Raw genomic sequence first — 25231 nt, 5'->3', positions numbered from 1 at the left:
TAGTTAAAGCAATGGTGTTCCCCGTAGTAACATATGGCTGCGAGAGCTGGACCATAAGGAAGGCTGAGAGAAGGAAGATTGATGCTTTTGAACTGTGGTATTGGAGGAAAATTCTGAGAGTGCCTTGGACTGCCAGAAGATCAAACCAGTCCATCCTCCAGGAAATAAAGCCAGACTGCTCACTTGAGGGAATGATATTCAAGGCAAAACTGAAATACTTTGGCCACACAATGAGAAGACAGGACACCCTGGAGAAGATGCTGATGCTAGGAAGAGTGGAGGGCAAAAGGAAGAGGGGCCGACCAAGGGCAAGTTGGATGGATGATATTCTAGAGGTGACGGACTCGTCCCTGGGGGAGCTGGGGGTGGTGACGACCGACAGGAAGCTCTGGCGTGGGCTGGTCCATGAAGTCACGAAGAGTCGGAAGCGACTAAACGAATAAACAACAAAATAATTCAAACATACATGGGTAAATTAAACTAGATTGGCCTTTGGCATTTGTTACATCCTAGCACAGAGTTATACTGTGCAACCAAAAAACTTTAGTCTTGATTATTTTTTGGTCTCAACATTATTTCAGCATATTAAAACGTGTATGATTAACATCTCTTATGTATCTGTTCATAATACAGTTTAAATTTACAGCTTTACTTATTAAGACATTTTGAAGTTGAAACTTTAATGTCTTTCCATTGAATCATAATGAATTTATATAACTGTTGAATTCTGAGATAATGTAGGAATGGCTAGTTCCTTAATCTTTGAATGGGCAGCTTATAAAACTTATATTCATTTCTTTCTTTCTTTCTTTCATTCATTCATTCATATATGGGCACCTATCTTATATACAATAATCCTAAGTGGCACACATCAAACCAACAATAAAAATAATTGTATAACCCATGCATGAAGCAACACACTCTCCACCATGGCATCATAATATCCATCAATTCCACAATTGCTGGCTCCTCCCCATCCTAGCCCAATGCCCAGGGATTAAGCCAGGTCTTCATGGCCTTTCCATTCTCAGATGGGAGACTGTTCCAAAGGTCCAGACAATGCTTCCAGAGAAAGCATGCCTTCAAGGTCCCATCAGATGATAACATTTAAGGGAAGGGACCTGGAGTGCGCCAGCCCCATCCAACCTGGTGGGAGAGACAAATATCCTCAGGGAGAGGTGGTCCCACAAATAACTAGGCCCCATGTCACTCAGAGCTTTAATAGAGAGAACCGGCACCTTAAACTGCACCCAGAAAGAAACTGGGAGCCAATGTAGGTTGCATAACAGCAGTGTAACATGGGCCAACTGGGTGATGCCTGGAACTGTATATGCAGCAGCATTCTGGACCAGCTGTAGCTTCTGGGTGGTCTTCAAGGGCAGCCGCATTTGGAGCATTGCAGTAATCCAATCAAGAAGTGTGAGTGATTGTGATCAAGGCCTCCCAGTCCAGGAATGGACACAGTTGGTACACAAGATAAATTTGTGCAAAGGTCCCCTGGCTATGGCTGCCATCTTCTCTTCAAGCAGGAGCTGTGAGTCCTGGAGTACCCCCAAATTATGCACCTACTCTGTCAAGGGAAGTGCAATTTTGTACAGAGTCATGGATGGCAACTCCCTGGACCCCAGGGACCAAAAACCCAAAGCCATTCAGTCTTGCTAGGGTTGAGTCACAGCTGGCTCCTCTCCATCCAGGCCCTCACACTCCAGTCACTAGGTAAGCACCTCAGTGGCATCACTCCCCAGCACAGCGTGGAGATGGATATCATCTACATATTGATGACACTGCACCCCATGCTGCTGAATTACCTCACCCAGTGGCTTAATGTAATGTTAGAAGAGGTGAGGGATCTGAGTCCTGAGGCATCCCACATGTGAGAGGCCTAGGGCTGAACCTTTCCTCCCCTACCAACACCAACTCGAAGTGGCCATGGAAGAAGAAGGAGAAGGAGAAGTACTGCAAAACAGTTACCATGGTCAATGGTATCAAAAACTGCCAGGAGATCTAAGGGGGCTATGATGGACACATCATTCCCATCCTGAGTCCTTCAGAGGTCATCCAGAAGTGTGACCAATGTCACCTTGGTACAATAATCCAGCTTGAATCCTGGCTGAAAAGTGTCTAGACCAGTTGTGTCCAACTCGTGGCCTGCGGGCCGCATGTGGCCTTCATCAGCTAGTAATGCAGCTCCCCAAAATCATAAACTTTTAACATTATTTCGCAATTTTTTTCATGACTTGATTGCGTGGTACTTGAGTGTGGACTGCGTAGGTAGAAACAATGGAACACTGTGCAGGGAGGGGCAGTGCAGTGCTAAAGCCACCACCACACACATCACCTTGAGGCGAGTTGGCATTATATATAATATTTCAACCTATTGAAATATTATATATAATTGTGTTCTGTGATGACAGGCATTTATTGTTATTATTATTAAGTAGACATGTAAGTTTTCTTATTTGATTATTAAACTTTGCTTTATTTGCCTAACAATTTATGATGGGCTTGTTGTGTTATTTCTTAAAAAATATATTTATTCCTAAATAAATTTATTTCAGCATGGCTTCAACATCGTTTCAACAGAAAACAGAACCCAAAAAAGAAAATAAAAGAAGAAAAATTGCGGATGAAGGAAGAATATTCAGCGAAAAATGGACAGATGAGTACTTTTTTGTTGAGACAAATACTAAGGCACTATGCTTAATTTGTAGGGAAAATGTGTCAGTTTTCAAAGACTACAATCTGAAAAAGCATTATACAGAAAAACATGCTGCCAAATTTGAAGCGTATCAAGGAATTTGTCATAAAGACAAATTAGTGGAACTAAAAAAAAGTCTGTCATCTCAACAATTTTTTTTAAAAAAGGTCACAACTCAAAAGGACTCTGTTATAAAAGCTAGTTATTTGGTAGCAAATCTGATTGCAAAAAAATCAAAACCATTTATCAATGGTGAGTTTATTAAGCAATGTATGGAAAGTATAGCAGATATAATTTGTCCTGATAAAAAAAGCGATTTTTCTAAAATCAGTTTGCCTCACCAGACTATGGCCAGGCAAATTGAAGAAATAGGAAAATTTATCAAAAGAGGTTTGAAGGGTAAAGCTGCTAATTTCAAATTTTATCCTTTGGCAATAGAAGAAAGTACTGATGCTACAGATACGGCTCAACTTGCCATTTTTATTAGAGGTATTGATAACAAATACAATGTCACTGAAGAAATGGCTTCTTTGGTGCCATTAAAAGACACAAGTAAATCTCTTGATTTGTACAAAGCAGTAAAAATGACATTAAAGCAATTTTCTTTAACCATTTTCAACATATCTGGTATATCTACTGATGGCGCCCCAGCAATGGTTGGTAAAAGTGAGGGACTTACAAAATTGATAGAAGATGATCCAAGTGTTGCCAGCAACTCACGTTTGATTATCACTGCATTCTACATCAAGAAAATTTATGCGTGGAAGCTTTAAAAATGTATAATGCCATGCAAATTGTCATCAAAGGAGTGAATTTCCTAAGGGCCAAGGGTTTGAATCATCGCCAATTCCAGGAGTTCCTTAAAAGCATGGATGCTGATTACGGGGACATCGTTTACTTTTCTGAAGTACGGTGGCTAAGTCGGGGTAAAACGCTGAAAAGATTTAATGATTTGCGAAATGAAATCAAGTTCATTTATGGAATCAAAAAGAAAATTTGTGCCAGAACTTGAAAATGAAAAATGGCTCACAGATCTAGCATTTTTGGTGGATTTGCCCGCTTGTTTAAATGAGTTAAACACGTGTCTTCAAGGTGAAGACCAACTTATCACTGCAACGTTTCAAACCATAACAGCAGTTGAAATGAAACTTAAAGTACGGCAAGCTCAAGTTATGGAAAATAATTTTATACATTTTAATATATTGGCTAAACACAGTCCTATGAACAGCAAGAAATATGCAGCCTTGCTTTTCAGTTTGATACATGAGTTTGAGAACAGGTTTCAAGATTTCTGGAAAAATCAATATTTTGGTACATTTTTGACTCCATTTTCAGTAGACATAACTACATTACCTCCAAATTTTCAAATGGAATGCACAGAGTTGCAATCAGACATTCAACTCAAAGAAAAAATTGATCATGTCTCTCTACTGGACTTTTATAAGACCTATCTTCCCAGAGAAAAATATCCCTCACTTCACAATCATGCCTTATTCATGACATCGCTTTTTGGCAGCATGTACATTTGTGAGCAACTATTTTCAAGGATGAAGCATACGAAGAGTAAAATTAGAATTAAAATTTCTGATGAGCACCTTGAGAACTCACTGAGAATTGCAACCACTTTCACCGAACCAGACATTGATACATTAGTTTCACAAAAACAAGGTCAAATAACCCACTAGTTTTGTTGTCTTTTTAAAAATTTTATAATAAAAATATTTAAAAATAAATGAAGTTTTATTACTTATATACATTAACTATATTATATATTTTATGTGTGGCCCAAGACAATTCTTCTTCACTCAATGTGGCCCAGGGAAGCCAAAAGTTTGGACACCCATGGTCTAGACAATCTGCTTTATCCAAGGCTCTCCAAAGCTGGGCACTTACCACCCTCTCAACTACCTTCCCCCAAAAGTACAAAAATTGTACAACACATTCAAGGATGGCCTCTTGAGGAAGGAATGTACCACCACCTCCTTCAAGGCAGGTGGCATCACCCCTTCCCACAAAAAAGCATCAATCACCACCACCAATCATCACTCACCTGCATGTCACCTCCCAGGAAGCCTTAACAAACCAACCAGGAGGGGCACAAAATATAGGTGGCTGAGCTCACAGCCACAAAGATCCTGTTTCTCAGGATCAACTGGCTCAAATTCCTCCCAGATAACCGACCTCAGGTGTGTCACAGTCACTTCCAAAGGACTGCCCAACCAGAGTCCAATTCACAGTGAAGCTGAGCAGCTCTGTCCAATAGATGCCTAGAATAGTCCTCACAGTGGCCCTGCAAGGGCTCACTGGCCACCTTCTCCAAGAGGGACCTGGTTACCCAAAACAGGACTGCCTTCCAGCTATCTGTGGACAATAAAAGGAGAGAAATGAGCATGCTTTGCTGCTCTTACCACCACAAGGTAAGTCCTAATAAAGGCTTGTACCTGTGCTTGGTCACCTTCAACTTTAGTCTTCCTCCAGTGACTGCTCTAGGGGTCTCTTGGGTCATATTATCTCCTGGAGCTCCTCTGTAACCTGCAGGCCCAACAGGATCCATGACTGCAGAGTCTCCGCACAGGCATGATCTGATCCAAGGTCCTGGTCATATGTTCATTCCTAGCATCAACTAAGGCCTTGGCCAAACTGTGCCCCAGAACCTTGGGAATAACCCCAAGCTCCTTCTGAAATCCTACTGGATCCATCTGTCACCAGGACAATCACATAGGGTCAACTTCCCTGCAGTGCAGAGTGGCTACAGAGAATTCTAGGGCCAAGAGGGAGTGATCCATCCATGACAAGGGATTGATGTTAATATCCCCCAACCCCAGATCTGTTGGAATTATCAGGGGGTCAATTCAGCATTGTCTCATAAGCATAAGAAGGGGGTCGCTCTAGTAAACACATCTCTATTGTGCTTGTGGGATGTCACATGGGTCACCTGATTTCCACTTCTTTCTGCTTCTTGGGTTTGGGGATTAACAATCTCCATTACTTTTTGGCACACCTGCAAGCAGGAGGTGCAGCAGAATGCAGCTCTCATCCTTTCATCTCACCTGCACACAGACATTTCTATTTCCACAGAAAATGTCTACAAAGAACCAGTGATTAATAAGTGCTTTCTACTATGAAGCTACTTGTATCCAGATCTACTGAATAAATGTAAGCTACCTTTTTTTCCCCTCTCTTCATCTAACTTAATGTGTAAGTTTCTTTTTTGGTTCATGCTTCTACTTTGCAAGATTGTTGTTAGCTGCTTGGAGCTTCCACACAGCAGGGAGGGAGGTGAGCAGCAAACCAAAGTGATCCTTACAGCCAACTTTCACAAAGAAGGGCTCACATCTGGCTATGTCTGGGGCAGCAGCCCCGAAGGCCACTAGAGACTCCCTAATAATAGCCACACCCCCATACCTGCCCTGGAGATGCAGCTGGTACTACCCTTGAAACCTGGGAGGGCACAATTCCAAGAGAGAATCCCCCACCCACCAAGCCAGGTTTCAGCAATGCATACCAATTGGCCATCATACACAATCCAATCATGGATGAGGTAGACTTTATTTCAGGCCAACCCGGCATTCAGTGGCAGTAGCCAGCGACCAGGCCACCAAGGCTCCAGAGACCAGTCTTCAGGGACGAGCACAGCAACACTAATATTAGTGTCACCAAGGTCACCCTCCCCAAGAGCAACCTGTCCCGTCTCTTACCACCCCACCCCATGGCCATCACCACTTCAAGGCTGTCCCTTGTCCACTCCCCATATCAGTCCTCCCGCCATCCCACACTCCAAGCCAGAAGGACCCATCACATCCTTACCAGCACCTTTCATATGTGAAATGGGAGGATACACCCAACCCAGACACCTGACGTGCCAGCCGTTTCTCCCTCCCCTTACTCAATCTTACCTCCTCTGCTACCTTCATCCGCCAGCCACACTGCTCTCCCCTAGGTTTTAGGGTGAAATTCCACACCTACCAGACACAACAGGCAGGCAGGGCTCACCCCCCAACCCCGTCCCTCCCAGATGGCAAAAGGCCAGGTCAGCCTCACCAAGCCCTAACTTCCAAAACAGTCTCAGCTGGTAACTGACACAGATTTTCTCCTTCACCCTGCCAGGGCCTGTGATAGAAGCCTTCCAGGTCTGTCCCCATGTCTCAACTACTGTTTGTATGGTTGTATTATTGCATCCACATCATATAAATAGAAAAAATATATGAAATTAACTTGAAACTCTTTGAACACAGCTGGATTTCCTACCACCAGTCTATGAAACACCACACTCAATATGAGTTGAAATAATATCATAGCAAAGTGAGTTTGTGTTAACATGCTTATATCAAAGATACTTGGAAACTGCTGAGAGATCTGGCTGGATCTTGGCACATCACTTGAACCAAAAGCAAGAAATGAGAAGGAAGATGACAAAATGGTTACAGCCATCAAATATGAGAATAAGAAGATCTCTAGTCCTCCTGAAGATATACTTGTTTTATTTTTAAAAGATTCTGCTTTTTAATGTCACAACCATTCTGAGAGAGCAGCTGAGGATGGGGACCTGCCTGAGGGAGCAGGATGGAACGGAGACTCTTCTCTTCCGCCTCTTGGTCAACAACCTCAGGCAACTCCAACTCCGATTACAGAGCTCAGCATTTTCACAAAATGGGAATTCATGGCTGCCACGGCAGCTATGGGCACATCCCAGTTAGGATCTGGACCTCTGCAATGTGTGCAGCAAGGCACAGTTTGCATCTGACACTCCATTCAGGTCAAGCTGTTGATGGGAAGTTGGAGAAGCAACATCACAGGGCATGAAATGAAAAAGGGAAACCACCAAAGTCCTGCTCAGGCATTTGGGTTTCAAGAGCAGCTGGGCACTCAGGGGCAGCCCCTCCCCCTTCGGATAAACAGCCCCAGCAGTCCAAGACTGTGGAATGGATGGAAATGACCAATTTTACAGTTGGTGTTTTGAGCAGAAGCTGTGAGATTTGGGGCATTAAGTCTAAACACACCGATTTCCACCCTTCACATCAAACAGGTGATTTTAGCTGGCAGAGGCATGACACAACGTAAGTTCAGAAGCCTTAATTTGGAATTTGGGTACTCCTGCATTATCTTTTCAGGGGCATCTTAAGCCCATGCTAAAAATGAGGCACAAACCAAGTGGACTGTGATACCATGTGGGTTTTCGTCCTCGATGTCTTCAGGTGAGTCTTGACTCCTGGCAACTGCCTGGAAAAGTTGGTGCAGTTTTCTAGGCATCCTTTTCAGAAGTTGGGGGGGCTTGCCCTGCCTTCTCCTTCCTGGGGGTGGGGGCTGAGTGGGAGGGCCTGGCTCAGGTCACCCCACTGGCTTCCTGTGGTAGGCAGGACTGGAACTCGTGGTCCCTCGGATACTAGCTGGGGGTGGGGGGCTTTGCTCAATACACCAAACTGGCTGTTACAACTTACTGAAAAAACTAAGCAGAACCACCAATTACCAAAAAAAAAAAACAAAAAAAAAAACCGTAACAGCGGTCTGGGGTTGTTGCAAGCCGAACTGACCTCCTGTCAGCTCGTTCTGTCCAGTCCTCAGAACTGTGTGATGCAACCCCTGCAGAACTGAAAGGCAGCCAGCAAGAAGTTGCGCCGACCCTTCCCCTCCAATCCCCTTCCTAAAATTGGAGGGCTGAGACCGACCAGCCCCCGTCTTGAGGGCGACCCCAAACCACAACCCTCAGGCTCGGCATGCCCACGAGGGCAGGCGAGGTGGCGGGGTAGGGGGGCGCTCTTCGGCTCCCCACGGGAACCCCGCCCCGCCTCAGCACGGCTGCGGTGCCGCCTCTGTTACGCTCCGACACACGCAGGGCCGGTCACGCGAATACCTCCGTGGGGCACGCCCGTGGCGCGAAGCGCATTGCCAGGAGTCACGGGAGGGGTCGCCATCGCGGCAGGGGATCCCCGTCCGCCGGGCTTCTCCTGCAGCCGGCAAGGGCACCCCCCCCCCCGGTGCACTGCATCCACTCGCCGGTCCCCCAACGAGCGTGCACGTGCAGGAGGGGCGGCGGGAGGAGGGCCAGGCGCGCGCGCACCCCCCGCCCGGCCCGCGCGGCAGCAGAGGCGGTCTCCCGGCGGCCCCGCCTCTGGGTGTCCCTCCCCGCGGGCGGGGAAACTCCGAACGGCGGCGGCGACGGCTGCAGCAGCTGGAGGAGCGGCCGGAGGAGGGGGACGCGCGGGCAGGCAGCGCCGAGGCGGAGCGGAGCGGCCGGCGCGATGGGGCAGCCGCAGTAGGCGCTGGGCCGGCGCGATGGGCCCGGAGCGCAGGGTGCAGCCCCCGCTTCCCCGAGAAGCCGGGCCGCTGGACGCAGACCGCAGCGGCAGCGGCTGTCCTTGCGGCCGGTGGGGAGCGGGCGTGTGGCGCGCGGTGGCCGGCTTCTTCGCGCTCTCGCTGGTGCTGCACCTCGTCACGCTGGGCTGCTACCTGGAGCTGCGCTCGGAGCTGCGCCGCGAGCGGGAGGCGCCCGAACCCGACTGGCGGCCGCGCGGCACCGCCGGGGCCCAGGCGGCGGAGGCTCCTCTCCGTCCCGTGCGGGGTCTTTCGCCCGGGGGGCGCCACCGGCAACAGCAGCAGCAGCAGCGCTTCCCCGACGAGCCCGGCAGTGGCAGCAGGAGCAGCAGCCACCGGCAGGTGAGTGTGGGGGCACGGGGCGGGCGCACGTGCCCAGTCGTCCGTGGAGCTTCCCGGCCCGGCCGCTGCTCGGCTCCAGCGACCCGCACGTCCCTTCCCCGGCGGACCGGCCTCCTCGCGCTTGCCCCGGCTGCCGTCGCGCTTCGTGCTGCTCGCCGAGAGTTCTCGGCCCGATGCGGCCGACGGGCCGGGTGGTGGCGCGACGACTTGGGTGATCGCGCCGGCCTGGCGGCGAGGCAGGCCGGGACCGGGCGTGCTGCTTCTCGCACCCCCTCGCCGAGGACTTGGCGTTCTCGGGAAGCGTCTCCGCCCGCCCCGCACCTCCCGGGCGGGAGCAGCGACGAGGATGCTCGAGTGACAGCTGAGGAGAGCCGCCGTGCTCCGGATGCGCGGAGGACCACTGCTACAGCTCTGGTGGAATGCGCGGCGACTCCTGGCCGCGCGCGCCCTGCTGGGGAGGCGCAGCCGAAGACGCGCTGCATCCTCCGCGGCCTTTGGGCGGGCCGGCCCGAGGGGCCCGTAGCGATGGGCCGAGAAGAGCGGTCGAAGCGCGGCCCGGCTGGACGCCTGATCCCGCGCCTGCCCCCGCCTTCCTCCTCGGCGCGCAGGTCCCCTTCTCCCACGGCGAGCGGGGAGGGGGTCTCGGCGGCCGGAGGCCGTCTCTAGAGGGAAAAGCTGAGCCCGGCCGGGCGGGTGCGCGCGCGCTTGTGTCGGGATCTCGCTCCTGGAGGACTTGGAGCCCGGGCCAGGTGCCCAGTTCTCAGTAACTACGATGTTAATGGAGGAATAATGGTTAAGTCTGTGCTGCTTTTCAAATTCCAAAACATTATTTTGCAGACAGAAAACATTGTGTTGTACCTATTATGGATCAAGGGTATTTATGGATTAGGAAATAACCCTTCCTGCATGTTCCCTTAGCGAATGTGTGGGTTTGTGCATTACTTTGAACTGTAAATTAGCCAAGTGGGCAAAGACCCCCCAAACCTAACCGGGGCCAGCACCAGCCAAGCTTAGCATGTTGTGCAAAATGTGTTGTGGGGTTTGTTGGGAGGGGGGCATGCAAAGAAGGACATGCAAATTGCTGATAGCTTTAGAACTTTCTGATGCATGCTTTAAACAGTTATTATTCAATCATTCATCATTCTGGAAATCCAGATGGAAGCACCAGCTTTTGCAACAGACCTTGTTTAGGTAGGCAGAACAAATGTGGAGTCCTTGCTTGTCAATAAGTAACCAGAGCTCTTGTGGAGCCTGGTTACTGCAAATCCAGTCCCTGGTCTGGGCAAGGACTGTGGAGAAAAACTCCTCCAGCATGGGCACCCCTGGCTGGGGCCCCATAGAGTTGGGCAAGTGTGATTCTGCCCCTGGCAAGCTTTCTATTTAACCATTGCCATTAATGCCATTAGTCATGGTGCAAATTGTTCTTAACAGTGAAACTTTAAAGAGCATGTAATGGTCAGTGCGCAGACACAGTAGTCCTTCCCTACAAGAGTAGCACAGTATGTGCAAGTTCCATGCAGTTCAGTTTCTCCAGGGAAGTCCCACATTGCTGGCGCATAGTGCTCTTATGGCTCAGCCCCTAGCAGCTCCAACCAGCATGGCCAATGGTGAGAGATGCTGGGAGTTGTAGTTCGGCCATTATTCTTAGTACTACAACTTGTATATCTGATGACCATGCCAAGCTCTGTGCTTAGGAGCGGATGGATGATGGTTGGCCTGCAGAGCCGCCTCTGCTTGGAAATTAGGGTTTGACACATACGGCTCCTGTTCTGCAGGACACCTTTCAGTGTCCTTAGAGAGTTTCCTTTCAGTGTCCTTAGAGAGTTTTGTGTCCAGCAGACTCTCCCCCAGTTTTCTGTAACACTCGCGACAGGTGCTCATGCTCTTCTAGCATCAGAATGGTTTGGTTCACAGCCTCCCCTTGATTTCCCCAGTGGGTGGCTTTATCCTGGTGCATTCTTGACTGACCTCTCTCTCTTACAATATGCCCGTTTCTTGTGAGTTTCCTATGTGTAATAAGGCCATGCAGTGCTTTGGATTTGATTCCAAAATGTGTTTCGGAGCATGCAGGAAAGAAAAGCCACAGCTGTCTGCAATTCTAAAGCAGCCACCTCTTTTCCTGGGATCAGGTAGCAGCTAGACTTGAATGCCCTTAATGGATACTTTTCTCCCCTTGGACTGATCAGAATTGCATTCTGATCACTTCTGGGCACGGTTCTTCCAAACTGGAGCCTTTCCTCTGTGATGGGAGCTTACTGCTCCTAAACTCTCCTAGGTTGGGGAAAGGAACAGCAATGAATCCTGCATCTTAGTTAAGGCTAACCTGACATAGGGTTTAATAGAGAAGAGTCCAGTGTATCAAGTGCATGAAATACTTTCATTTGCACTTACAAGCAAACTGGTTTAGAGGGGAGGAAAAAACGGTGGGATTGCATGTCATAAAGTGCAAATTAATTCAATTTCAGTGAGCAGTGACCTTTCCTGTCTTGTTTATGCACTGTTTCATATCTGTTGAAGCTGTCACTATACTTTAAAATGTAGTATAAGCTACCTTAGTACCTGGCACTCCATCTAATCTATTCTTGAGACAAAGAATCAAAGAGCTGGAAAGGCCATTTGTGCCACAGGATTTGATTTCCTGCTCATGCAGGAATCCACTGTAAGCACCAATCTATGTCCAGCAAAGAAGAATCAGTTACATTTCTGGGTCATTGTTCCTCGATCAGCTATCTTGTTCTAACAAGGTTTTTCCTAACATTCAGCTAGAACTTGCAGTCCTATAATTAGGGCCAAAGTAATTAAATGTGTGCTGTCTGGCGGACAGTCAAATAAGCATGTGCTTTCAGCTACAGTGCTACTAAGCATCAGGGCTGTGCAGACCCTTCAAGAGAGTGCTTTGGATTGGCAAAGGCACCTGGTCTTTTTTCAGTCTCTCATGCCTGTTTAGATGGGCTCCTAGCTGCATGAATGCCCAGACGCTTCTCCAGCAGAGTATTGCTGGGGAGGGTGGGGAAGAGCTCCATTAGGGGGCTGGCTGGGGTGGGTGGCAGCTTCCCCAGGCCCACCACTATTTTGTGGCGATGCACCACCTTTGCATCCAGCGGCAGCACATGTAGAAGTGCAGTGGTGGGTTTTCCTTCACCGCATTGTTCAGGCAGAAATTAGACAGCCATCTGCTGTAGGTTCTTTAATCCAGATTCTACAGCAAGTAGGTATTTACACACTTCCTCTCCTGTATGGGGAGAGGAGCCCTTCCTCCCCCAGGTGATCCTCTGTGGATTGAGGGGATGGTCTTGGCAAGCATCTGTGAGCACCGAGGAAGGGGCTGGAGCTGCCCACCCCAGCCGGCCTGACTGCTGATGGGCAAAGAGGCCTCTGGAGGGGAGGGCTCCCTCTTGTCTTTCTCACTCTTTCTGTGGAAAGAGGGGTGAAGGGTTTTTTTTTTTATGTTTCTGGGTCTGTGAGGAGGATGAGTGCTTGTTTCATCTTCCACAAATGGGGAAGTTTACGAGCCGTTAATTCTACTCCATAGCTGATCCTTCAGGGGTGAGTGTACTAGCCTTGCCTTGCCCAGTTTTGAGGTTTAGCATATGTAAATGCCCGTCAGAGATGGCACAAATATGGCACTGATTGCATTTGTGAATGACTTCTTACAGGGCCAGAATAGGGTTGGTGCAACTTTCTTGATCATGCTTGACCTCACTGGCTTTTGGTGCTGCTGATCTTGGTATCCGTTTGGACTGACTCCTGGAATGGAGCATGGGCAATGCTGGTTCGCTGTGGTTCCCCCCTTCCCCTGGAGTTGCTTGGCATTGGGAAGAAACAAATCTTTTGGGGGATTCCTCAGGTCTCAGTGCCTTCCCCACTGCTATTTAATGCCTACATGAGGCTGCTGGGGTGGGATCATGGTTGGCACAGGGTCAGCTGGCAGTCTTGACTAGACCAGACAGACAGGGCCATTGTGACTCTGTCCCATGCCTACAGACTGCTAGTGAGATGGGCAGTGGCTAAATTTGAATTGGAAAGAACGAAAGAGGGAGAGGGGGATAGAGGGATGCCTCAAGATGATCTCTGGCAAGACTGAATGACTTCTGATTCAAGGACCTTCCAGTTTCAGAGACTTAAGACCTTCCCCTCAATGGAGCTGTACTTCCCCAGGCAGAAACTGTGCATAATTTGGGGATCCTCCTGGACCTTAGCTGTTGCTCAAGGGGCAAGAGGCAGCTGTGGGTGGCAGAGCCTTTGCACAGAATCCTTTTGTGTGGGAGTTATGATCTTTCTGGACCAAGAGCTCCTTTTTATGGCCACTCGTGTCCTACTCGCTCTCTGTTTGAATTACGGCAATGCAGTTTACATGGGGCTAATTCAGAATGTAGCAGCGCGAGTGGTTATAGGTGTTGCTTGGTCCACCCCGTAACACTCCTACTTTCTGACCTGCACCAGTGGCCAGTTGGTTTCTGGGTGGTCTTCCTGGGGTAGATTGTTGCTTATAAAGCTCTGCATGGCTTAGAAGCATTTTTCTCTGTTGTTTCTGCTTGTCTGGAAAGATCTGACCCTGTTGGCTGGCTCCTGGTCCCACTGGCAAAGCAATGGCAACCAGGGGGAACTCCTCCGGAGCAGCCTTCCGCCCCCCCCCCCAGTCTACCACCTGCTTTTGTACAGCCTCAGGAGCCTGGCTGTGGCAGCTAGTCTGGGAGCAGGCTGAGTGACGCTCCTGCTCCTGAAATAGGTTTGTAGAGTTTCACAGTGTATTTTACAGTTTCCCTGATGTGTTTTTCCCCCTGTGTGCACTGTTTTATTATCCCTGTTTTTCTTTTTTGCTTTCTTTTAGTTGTGTAAGTGGTGTAGAGATGCAGATTGCAACTGAGGTGGCCTGAATGGCTTATAAATGAATCTGTCAGGTTAAGTGAGGGGGCATAGCAGCATTTCTTTGGCTTTGCCTACCATGATTGTCACACAGCTAAACAGAAGATTCTTTTTGCATCCTATATAGAAATCCATTTTAAACCAAACTAAAGGGTGTACATTATATGCTTGGATGGAGAGCTTGGCTAAATAGATACGTTTCAGTTGCTAGGACAGATTTATGACTTAGTAGCTAATTTGCCCATGAGGGTATCTCTTCCACCTTTTGCAAACTACTTGTCTACTCTGTTGCCAAACTCTTAGAAAGAAATGTTCTTTGATGTAAGGCCAGTATGATTAGAGTTGTATGAGGGATGAATTAATCAGCTTTAACATGAGCAAAAAACTCAACCTTTTACTCTTATGGATTTACAGTCTGTGGTTCTCTGGCAACAGAAGAAAATTTTGATGTTGTTAGTCATAGCATGCTTAAAAGTCTTGTTGGTTTCTATGAATAAAGATCATTTATTTTCACAACTATTCCAATACTAATTCTCACCTGAGCAATCGGGGGAAGTTTTTTTTCTTCCCATTTTCAAATCATTTTTAATGCTTGGAAGAACTGTTCATAAGTTTCCTGTCAGATTTAATAGACATAGACTTTATACTCTCCCCTTATTTATTCAACCTATATGCTGAATATATGTTAAGGGAAGTTGGATTGGAAGTAGATGGATGCAGTTTTGAAATTGGAGGAAGAAACATCAGTATCCTGCACTGTGCTGATGACACTAACTGATAGCCAAAAATGCAAAGGATCTGCAAGGTCTAGTAATAAAAGTCAAGGAGCACAGTGATAAAATGGGACTAAAATTAAATATGAAGAAAACCAAACTAATGACAAAATGTACAACTACCAGCCTTAGAATTGACATTGAAGATATCAAAGTGATAGAGAGCTTCTGCCTTTTAGGATCAACCATCAGCAATCAAGGAACAAGCAGTCAAGAAATACATTGCAGGCCAGCACTTGGTAGACCAGCCATGAAGGCCTTAAATGCCATTAGATGTCCATACCTACAAAGATCAGAATTGTGCAAGCCTCGGTATTCCCTGTGATACTCTATGGAAGTGAAAGTTGGATTTTTAAGAAGCAGGATAGGAAAAGAATTGGTGCCTTTGAACTTTGGTGATGGAGAAGACTCCTGAGAATACCATGGATAGCCAAGGAAACATACCAGTGGATCATCGAGCAAGTCAACCCAGAGTTCTCACTTGAGACACAAATGCCCAGACTCAAATTATCCTACTTTGGACACATTATGCAAAGACCCAGCTCTCTGGAGAAGGCTCTGGTGCTAGGAAAGGTGGGAGGGAAAGAGAAGAAGAGGACAACCAGCAGCAAGGTGGATGGACTCAGTTACAGTGGCAATGGGGGCAGCATTGGAAGACCTGAAGGACCATGTTAGGGACAGATCACCATGTGGAAAGTCTGTCTGTGTGGTAGCTATGAGTTGACACTGGCTTGAGGGCACAAAATCAATCAGTCAATCAAATTACTAAGCCTGTGGATATTGTTTAAGAATTTGGCAACAATCCATCAACTGTTGAGAGCAGCCAGTAGAAAATGCCGAGATAAAATGTGCACAAATCTTAATAACTTAAATACCATTTTTCTTTGTGCTTCTATAACTTAGGAACATTTTATTCTTGTATCACAGCCCACAAACTGTTTAAGTTTATTGTGAAATTGGGTGAACTTTGGCTTGGATAAAGTTCCCATGAATTTATTAACAACTGGGATGACTTCTTCAACTTTACTTGCTATCTTTACAGAACAGTTGGTAATCTGTTTTTTTTTCTTTTTATTTTCCACATATATAAAGAAACACTTTTTAATCCCTCAACAATTTCTGCTTATTTTGAACTTCAGCTTTTCTGACACCGTCTCTGGTTCTGGCCTACCTTCAGCTATTCTTACCTCTGGTACATCCCTGTTTCCATCTCATGATGGAGCTTTCAAATCTTTGCTAGATGTTTTGTGTAGCACGAGCTTCCTTTGCCATTCTCCCCTTCTCCCTTGTTGAAACAAGGTGGAAATTACTGTTTTAGAAAACTTTTTAATGCTGAAACCAGAATCACAATAGCCGTTGTGGGTGGAACGTCCAGTCTGTTTGTTCTAGCTGTGCCCTGATCTCTCCTCCACCTGTGCTGTTTCGGCAACCAGGAGGTGTCCCTTCCGGGGAGATGAAACTGCTGACAGTGCTTCCATTCCCCACTGGGTCATACAGGCTACCAAGGTTCCTATGGGGGGTTGATGGGTTTTTGTATTGGAGATTTTAATTCTGTGAGCCTCCCAAAGTCACCGTGCGTGAGATAGATAGATTGATCAATCTCTGTGCTCAAGAGGCTTGTCACAAGATTTGCAAGTGCAGAGACAGCCTCAGCCCTGAGTCTCTGTCTGGGGGCCTGCCCTGCCCTGCCATCTGCTGTTCAAACAGCTGCTTGACAACAGGTAAATGGAATTTCACTGGGTGGAGACATCCGGGGATCTACCGTTACTTTACTGTCTAGTAGAATTATTCAGCAAACTTATAACTCTTATCTATAAGAGTGCTGTTGGTCATGCCGGTACCTAGCAGGATCATTTTGGTGCAAGGATTTGCAGATGTCTTGTGTGCATAACAGGCAGTATCAGGTGGTGCTTGTCCAGGCCAAACCACACATGCTTGGTCGAGGGGGTCTTCCTGGGTAGGAGACAGCGGGGAAAGTGGAAGCACATTAGCCATGACAACTAAGTGGAGGAAGGGGAAGAGGTGGGTGGGCTGGGTGGTAATACTGTGCTTGAGTTCAAGTACACTGGAAATGTGCTGGGAAGATTGGCAGGCTAGTTGGCAGGCCAAGTGGAGGAGGAGGGAGAGGTGCATCAGCCTTGCCTTAGAGTCTTTTGGATTTTTCTTGGACCAAATTTGGAACAACGGAAATGTTTCTGGTTTCAATTAGACTGGACTGCAGCATGCTCAGAATGGCCCAACTGAACATCCAAGCCATAGTGCATGAAATGAAGATTCTTTCTGGTTCATGCAGGCTTGGTGCCTTTAAATAAAAGAAGGTGCAGCTTGTGTTCAGTACAGTGAACGCTGACCAGCTACCTGGCTAGCTGCCTGCTTCAGACTAGCCCCACTGTCTATACCTGTGAACCGACAGCTGATGTTTGGCTGCCTTGACATCCATTTGCATTATGGCCACCTTCCCAACACCTACCATCTGAACTTCCAGATCTGGCAGCTCCATGTGAAGTAGCACACAACCATGCCTGGGTCCTGCAGGTTGGGAGGTGTAGGTGGCAACAACCATTGTCATCCCTCAGTGTGCAATTTGGAAAAGTTAAGAAGCTTGGATTCCACCAAAATTCATAGTTACGTCAAAGCCTAGGGATATGCAAAGCAGTATTTTTTAAAAAACAAAAACACTTGATTTTGGCCGAGTCCAAGAATCTCTTCCACTCAAGACAACTCACTTCCAGGTAGTTGAGTCCTTTGGACATAATAGTAGATTCCCTTTCCAGATGGTACCCAGTTTCCATTCTGGAGACCTCTAAACTTAGCACACAGTTGAAAAATGGGAAAGCTGCTAGGTGTGGGAGATTTGGTGCCTGGGAACTTCTAAAATCAAATTCAGATTGGTGGGCTCTTGAGTTGGCTTCTCCATTTACCCACATTGTCAATTCTTTCCAGATGCCCAAGGGTTAAGGTTAAAGTTAGGGTAGGGTTATTAAATAAGGGTTAGGGTTAGGTTATTAAATAAAATTAGCAAATTATATGCTAGGCACCTTTATGAGAAATAATTGCTTAATTAAAGAGAAGGTGCTATTCTGGTTGTTTCTTCCTGGAAAAGCACCATAAGCCTTGAATTTACTTTACTGTGGCCCCTCAGCCTAATCCCTGTTAATGCTTCCTTTGAGAAAGCTAAGGAAAGTGTGTGCTTGAGCGAAGACTGATGTTTTAACTTTAACATGTTGGAGGGGAAGTAGCGTAACATCTCATCTGGAGTGCCTATGTCTGTATTTGGGTGGGGCTATTGAGAAAGTCTTGCCTATCTTGTTCTGCTGCCTCTTATACCTTGCCCGATGTTCCAAAATGGTAATTTCTCTCATAACAAAAGATATGGATGCAGCACAATGTGATGCAGCTGCCAAAAGAGCCAATGCAATTTTGGACTGCATCAACAGAAGTAAAATGTCAAGATCATGAGATAGCTGAAGAGCCTTCATCCTGCAACGGATTCACTTGGGATGATGATGATGATGATGATGATGGAACATTTGTTAGTACTATTATTGCATCAGGTTTTAAATTACATTTTAATTTAAATCTGATTTTTAAACTTCTTAAAATGTTTCACAAAGTAGTTCAAACTTATAATCAAGAGCATAACTTCTCAACAAGTATAAACAACTTTAGTAACTTGTCACCTTCTCTTAAAATACAACAAATGATGTCTTCCTGCTAAAATTGTTTATACTTGCTATGATGAAGAGGGAAGTCATTTCTTTATAGACTTATTTTCTTTCTTTTTTTTTAACTATATTCTTATTTTTTCTTTCTTTTCTATTTTTCTTTCTACTTTTTCTTTTATTTTTCTTAGTTTTTATCTTCTTAATTGTAATGTTTAATAAGATTATTATTAAACAAAGAGCATAACTTCTAATTATATTCTACTTTACTTGCCACTGTGGAAATGAGCGATAAGCTAAAGACCTCTTCAGATCTCCAGGGATGAGGAAGGTTCAATCATCAAGGGGATTATCCATTACCCATTGGCCCTTGCCTGCTGCTTCGTCCATGGCCGCAAGTCAGCTATCCTGCAGGCCGTGCAGTGGTTGAGGATCCCCAGGTTGGAAAAACCTTTGGCATTCTTGCTCCTTGCAGCAGGGCAGGTAGCCTGGCACAGATCTCTGAGGTTGAGTATGGAGGCCACGCCCTCCACTGCATGTGGGGCCTGAGTGTCTCTGTTCCAGGTGGGGTGGGGGTCTGCTGGCATTTCTGGGCCCTCCTGTCAGGTCCTCCCCCCTCGACTCAACGGCTTGGGTTGGCTATGGGGGTGAGAACTGTCCCCAGCCCTGGCCTTGCCTCAAAGTCGCCTCGGGTGCCTGCTAGGGGCATTACTGTGGTCCAGAGGAGCAGCAAATTTAACAAAATCCAGCATTCCTGTTTCTGGCTGCCATTTTTCCCCTTCCTCAACCAGTGGACTTCCCTCTGTCATTGCCTCCCTCTCGAACTGCTCTTTTCTCACCCATGGTGGTTTGGGGTAGTGGGAAATTGGGGGGGGGCAGATCTTAAACATAGGATCAGGCTTTAGTTTAAAGTGAAAGGGCTCTGTTTAAGATGTCTGCATGCATCTATCAAGTGGCAGTGCAACCTGGACTAATTTAGTCATGCAAAAGCCCTGTTTTTCTGGCAACCCCTGCAGGGGATCATTTCTTAAATCTGCCCTTCATCTCAAAGCAGGTGCTAGGCAATGTGAAAATGGAAGGCTTTATGGTAGGAGTTTGTATGATGAGAGCAGTCCCTGGATCACCTGAGGCTAGTTGACGCATTGGAGCCCTGCAGGGACCTTAATATTAGGGTGGTGTGCCTCAAATGTCTTGTGGAACTGGATGGGGATCTGGATTGGGGGTTCCTCAGCAGCCTGGTGGGCAGCTCTGTGGAGTGCCTGGCGGGTGTTTGGAATGCAGAGGTGACCTGAGCACTTGATAGGATTCCTCCCAAGTGGCCTTTCTCTGCTTGCAGAGTCAGAATAATTCTTGGTTCATCAGGGTACTCAGGGAGATGAAGCAGTAGGAAAGATGCCCAGAGTATCGTCAGAGAAAGACCTGAAGTGAACTTGATGGAACAGGAGAGAAACTTGTATTTGAACCTAACCTCAACTGTTAGTTGGATCCACAGTTGGCTCAAGGATCACACTCAAAGGATAGTTACAAATGGCATCAAGTCTGCCTGGAGAGACATCTCGAGTGGGGTGTCACACATCTCTGTCTGGGGCCTGGTGCTGTTCAGTGTTTTTATAAATTATATGGATAAATGATATTACTAAATTTGCAGATGATACAAAGCTAGGAGGGGTGGCTAATACTTGGGAGGAGAGGGAAGAAAATCAAGAAGACTTTGGCAGGAACAAACTGAACAAAATGTAACAGAAATGTAAAGTCACGCATCTAGGTAAGAAAAATGAAAAAAAAATGTATGGAATGGGGAAAATATGGCTCAAGAGCAGTGCATGTGAGAAGGATTTGGGTGTCAGGATGTGAAATCCTGCTAGCAGAAGGATGGGATATGTAGTAATTAGATTAGCCAGCATGCTTGTGCTAGAAGTAGGAATGCAGTGGGTAATTGCTGAGACAGCAGTGCCTGCACTTCAAGGCCAACTGACCTGTGTTATCAGAAACTGTTAGAAGGAATGCACAGCTGCCAGTAGGTGAAAGTAGAAAGCTTCTAAAAAATAAGGAGGGACAAAGGCACTTTTTGTATCTATATTTGGCAGGCTTTCTCCAGACTGATCTTTGAATCGTATCTGATCACTTTGTATTAATAAAGATTTCTTACATATCCTGTAATGGCTTGTGACGAAGAACTTCTAAATTAATATCAAGGACCAGGATTGTCATGTTGGGGGTACTAATGGATCACCAGATCACCATACACCAACAGCCTCACTTGGAGTATTGTGTTCAGTTTTGCACACCCCAGTTTAAAAAAGACATTGATAAACTGGAGCAAATGCAGAGAAAGGCTACCAAGTTGGTGAAAGGACTGGAAACCAAGTCCTATGAGAAACAGTTAAAAGACCAAGGTATTTTAGCTTGCAGAAGAGATGGTTGAGAGGGGACGCAATAGGGGCCTCACATTGTAAAGGGTTCAGCCTCATTCTCACTTGCCCCAGAGGTAAAACCAGAATGAACGGGATGAAACTTCAAGGATGTAGTTACAGATTAGACATGAGGGAGAACTTCTTGACAGTAAGAGCTGTCTGTCAGTGGAATGGGTTACTGCATGGAGGGGTTTCTTCCCCTTTACTGGAGATTTTCCAACAGAGGCTGGATAATCATCTATTAGGGATGGTGTAATGAATCCTGCAATGTGCGGGAGGTTGGACTTGACCTCTTTGGTCCCTTCCAACTCTGATTCTATGATAAGGGCATGATAAGGGCATGATAAGGGATCATAAGGGCAGTGAAATGTCTTTATTTTTTTCCCTTACTGAGCCAGTGGATTGTGTCTCAGCAGCCCTGTTTAGAGTGACCCACTCTCTGCTGGTGAAAAAAAGACAGCAAGAGCTGCCCATGAGCTGCAGTCAGAGTTTAGGTAACATTTTACAGATACATTTTATTCAGTTCTAGACTCCCCCTGGGAGGGATCCATGGGGATGACAGAAGAAGAGTCTTGCAGCATGATTTGGGATTCACTCATCCTGTGGAGGAAGAGGATAGGGGTTTGGTAGTGTGGCCATCAGGAAGCCAGTGGGAGCACCATCACTGGAATCAGGGAAATTGTCAGTGTCTTTTTGGGCAAGGTGCGATGCCATCTGTCTCAGAAGAGTTTTGTCCCCTCCTGAAGTGGCCCATCCTGGATCCCATTGTCCAATAATTATTGTCTCCAAATATTCCTTTTTGTGGAAGGTTGTGAAGGGCTACAAATGCAAAATACACTAGAGGAAGTAGATTATCAGGATATTTTTCATTTGGGGTTCAGACCCAGGCATGGGACCAAAAACATATCATTTGTGGCAGCTGATGACCTGCCTCAGGATCTGGATAGAGAAAGTATCCTGGTCCTCTTGGATCTCTCAATAGTATTTGATACCGGTGATCATGATATCCTTCTGGGTTGGGAGTTGGAGGTCCTGTGCTGCAGTGGTTCCACCTCTTGGTGGTGGCAGAAACAGAGGGAGGTTGGTCCATGGGCTGCAGCGTTGTAAAGTGCTTCAGGTGTCTTTTTTGACATTTGCATGAAGCTGCTCGGTGAAGTCATCTGTTCAGGTGAAGCACCATCAACACACTGATGATACCCAGATACACATCTTCATCCTACTCAAGCCATTGATTCCATGGAAGACTGTAAGTATCTGGATAGGAAGAAACAAACTGAGGTTCAATCCTTGCAAGACTGAATTGCTGGCTGTCCAAAAACCATCTGTCTCTCTGACTGCTCTAGTGGTGGTTCTGTTCAGGGTAGCACCCCCCACCCCCAATGCAGCAGGCCCATGATTTGAGGGTCTTCCTACTGCTACTGCTAGAAAGGTAGTGGAAATTCTGGCCAGGGGAACCTTGGCTCAGTTTCAGCACTTCCTGGAGAAAGAAGCCCTGGCAACAGCTTGACTTCAGAGACCATCCAGAAGCTGCAGTTGATGCAAATGCAAAAGCTCGTTTGTTGGCAGGTGAGAGCCACAGTTCTCACATTACGCCAGTGCTGTGGGCTGTGCCTTGGCTATAATTAGGCTTCTGGGTACAATTCAGAAAGCTGGTGTTAATTTCCAAAGCCCTGCATAGCTTGCACCGGGTACCTGCAGGACCATCTGTTTCTAGGAAAATCTGCTGACCCCATTGGCGGGAGATTTGGAAGCGTGGATCCAACCCTTTGAACAGTCTCTCTCTGGAGATCCATATAGTTCTCTCCCTGCTAGTATTCAAGGAAACTGTGAAAAAACACTGATCAGAAGAGCTTTTAAGCCAGAGTCAGCTGAACTGAACTTTCAGTTTACTTAGTTCAATAATCCAGTTACTTTCTCTCTTATTTATTTTGAACTCCTGAACTTTTCTCTTTAATTTTGGGATTTATGAATTTATGCTTTTACGATCCAGAAGGACAGCCTAATAATATTTTAAATATAGGGGTGCTGTAGATTGTTTTGGCATTGTAATTCTGGTGGTTTTCAGTCCTTTTAAATTTAAAACTTTTTTTTGGTAAACTTTTAGGATTTTCTACAATAAAAAGTAGCATAAAAATATTTAATAAAAGTACTGAACTTGTTTTATGGTTTTGCCACTTCAGTTTCCCAGAGAAAAAAAAAGGAACTGGACAAATTCATGGAAGACAGAACTATCAGTGGGTGTTTGCTAGGTCTTGACAGCATCCCTCACATATCGTGCTGTGGGGTCAGAGGACAGAATGCTCCCCCTTCTGCCCATGCTTGTTGCATTCTGGATACATCTCATTAGCCACTGTGGGACCTAGGATAGTTCTTATGTCCTTATCTTCTTAATTTCTTCATCTCACTTCCCACTAAAAATCCTTTGCTTCTGGAGTGTATTAAGAATAAAATTGTACATACATTGTAAGATAAGTATGATCTCAATTTTTATGTGAAGTGCAATGCCGTTCTTTCAACAGAGTGTGCTCTAGGGGTGGAATATAGTAACACGCTAAATATACAAAAGTTCATATGGTTCTTGGCACTTCTTTTCTGCCTTTGGGCTTTGTGGAAGTAGTCCAAGAAATTTTGGAATCAACACACTCTTAAACACTGCAAGTTCTGCTGAATTTTTGGCAGCCATTGCAACTGCTAAAGAGTCTAAGCTATTTTCTCAAATCTTCTATTTGAGTTGGTCTTGCCTCCAAAACTGGGGTTAATTAAAGACCTCCATTAGTTTTTGTGGCCCCTTGGAAGACCTGTGAATTGCTTTTGGAAAGCACCATCCACATCTTTTCCTTTGTTGGGTGGTCAGTAGTAGATACTAGCAACAATATTGCTTTTATTACTTGTTATAATCTAGATGTTCTCAATAATGCTACCAAGTTAATTCTTTTGGATATCTATGAAGATGTGGATATTTTTAACATGTAATGCATAGTAAAGGTAAAGGTAAAGGTTTCCCTTGACGTAAAGTCCAGTCGTGTCCGACTCTAGGGGGCGGTGCTCATCTCCGTTTCAAAGCCTTGGAGCCGGCGTTGTCCATAGGACACTTCCGGGTCATGTGGCCAGCATGACTCACGGAACGCCGTTACCTTCCCGCCGAAGCGGTACCAATTAATCTACTCACATTTGCATGTTTTCGAACTGCTTGGTGTGCAGAAGCTGGGACGAGCAACGGGAGCTCACCCCGCCGCGCGGTTTCGAACCGCCGACCTTCCGATCGACAGCTCAGCGGTTTAACCCGCAGCGCCACCGCGTCCCGTAATGCATAGGATGCATTAATTAATTAATATTCTATTTATTTGTCTTCAGTACTCCAAAGGATTCAGTTTAAATTCTTTCCAGTGAAATTTTCCATGCAACAACCAAACGCAGGTAGTCCTTGCTTAGTGATCACAATTGGGACTGGTAATTCTGTCACTAAGTGCTGTGACTGCCAACCAGAAAATCACATGACTGCAATGGACTTATGATGTCACTTCCCATTCAGTCTTTAAGCAAGTTGTTGAGCGAAACATCATGTGACCATGACATACGATTTTACTTCTGTATTTCCCATTAACTCTGCTTGTTGCAAGCTTGTTAGGAAGCACACAAATGGTGATCAGGTGAACATGGGATGCTGTGGCAGCTGTAAATGTGAGGATTGGTTGCAAAGCTGTTTTTTTACACTGTCACAACTTTAAACAGTCACTAAACCAGGCAGTCAGTAAGCAAGGACTACCTGCACATACTTCCTAGTCTGTGTGAGATAGAAAGGAATAGGTTTATAGACCATAGTGTCATGAGTATGGATGGTGAGCAGCAGGGGGCCCCTATCCAGGGGGGAAAACACATGTAGTTTAGAGGCTTTGAACTGTCCTTCAAAGAAACTCAGAGCAGACCCGCCTTGAGTTTTGGGGTTTATCTATCTGGGTTTCCCATGCTCTTTCAGTATGGTAGGATTTTTGTCTACTAGAGCAGTTAATAAACACTAGAGATTAATTCCTTTTCTCATTGTGTTTTTTTGCTTAAGTTAGGGCACATAGTTGCAGAAACCAATATTTCCTATAAGACTTATTTCTATTACCATCATTGTTCTGTAGTATTCTTTTCTTTTCCAGTCTTCTTCCATGAACCTGA

The 25231-nt window shown here is 46.2% G+C and overlaps 1 protein-coding gene across 3 annotated transcripts in view; it reads left to right on the top strand.

Annotated features, from left to right (window-relative positions):
- Positions 1 to 8885: 8885 nt before the first annotated feature.
- Positions 8886 to 25231, top strand: part of EDA (ectodysplasin A) — a 116155-nt gene continuing 99809 nt past the window's right edge. For all 3 annotated transcript variants that reach the window (XM_063313409.1, XM_063313408.1, XM_063313406.1), the window contains exon 1: positions 8886 to 9352. In XM_063313409.1, the coding sequence (XP_063169479.1) occupies positions 8972 to 9352 (381 nt within the window). In that variant the 5' untranslated portion in view covers positions 8886 to 8971. The remainder of the gene's footprint in view (positions 9353 to 25231) is intronic.

Source organism: Candoia aspera, chromosome 12, assembly GCF_035149785.1.
Source record: "Candoia aspera isolate rCanAsp1 chromosome 12, rCanAsp1.hap2, whole genome shotgun sequence".
Taxonomy (NCBI): domain Eukaryota; kingdom Metazoa; phylum Chordata; class Lepidosauria; order Squamata; family Boidae; genus Candoia; species Candoia aspera.
This window is presented reverse-complemented; position numbering and strand designations above follow the sequence as displayed.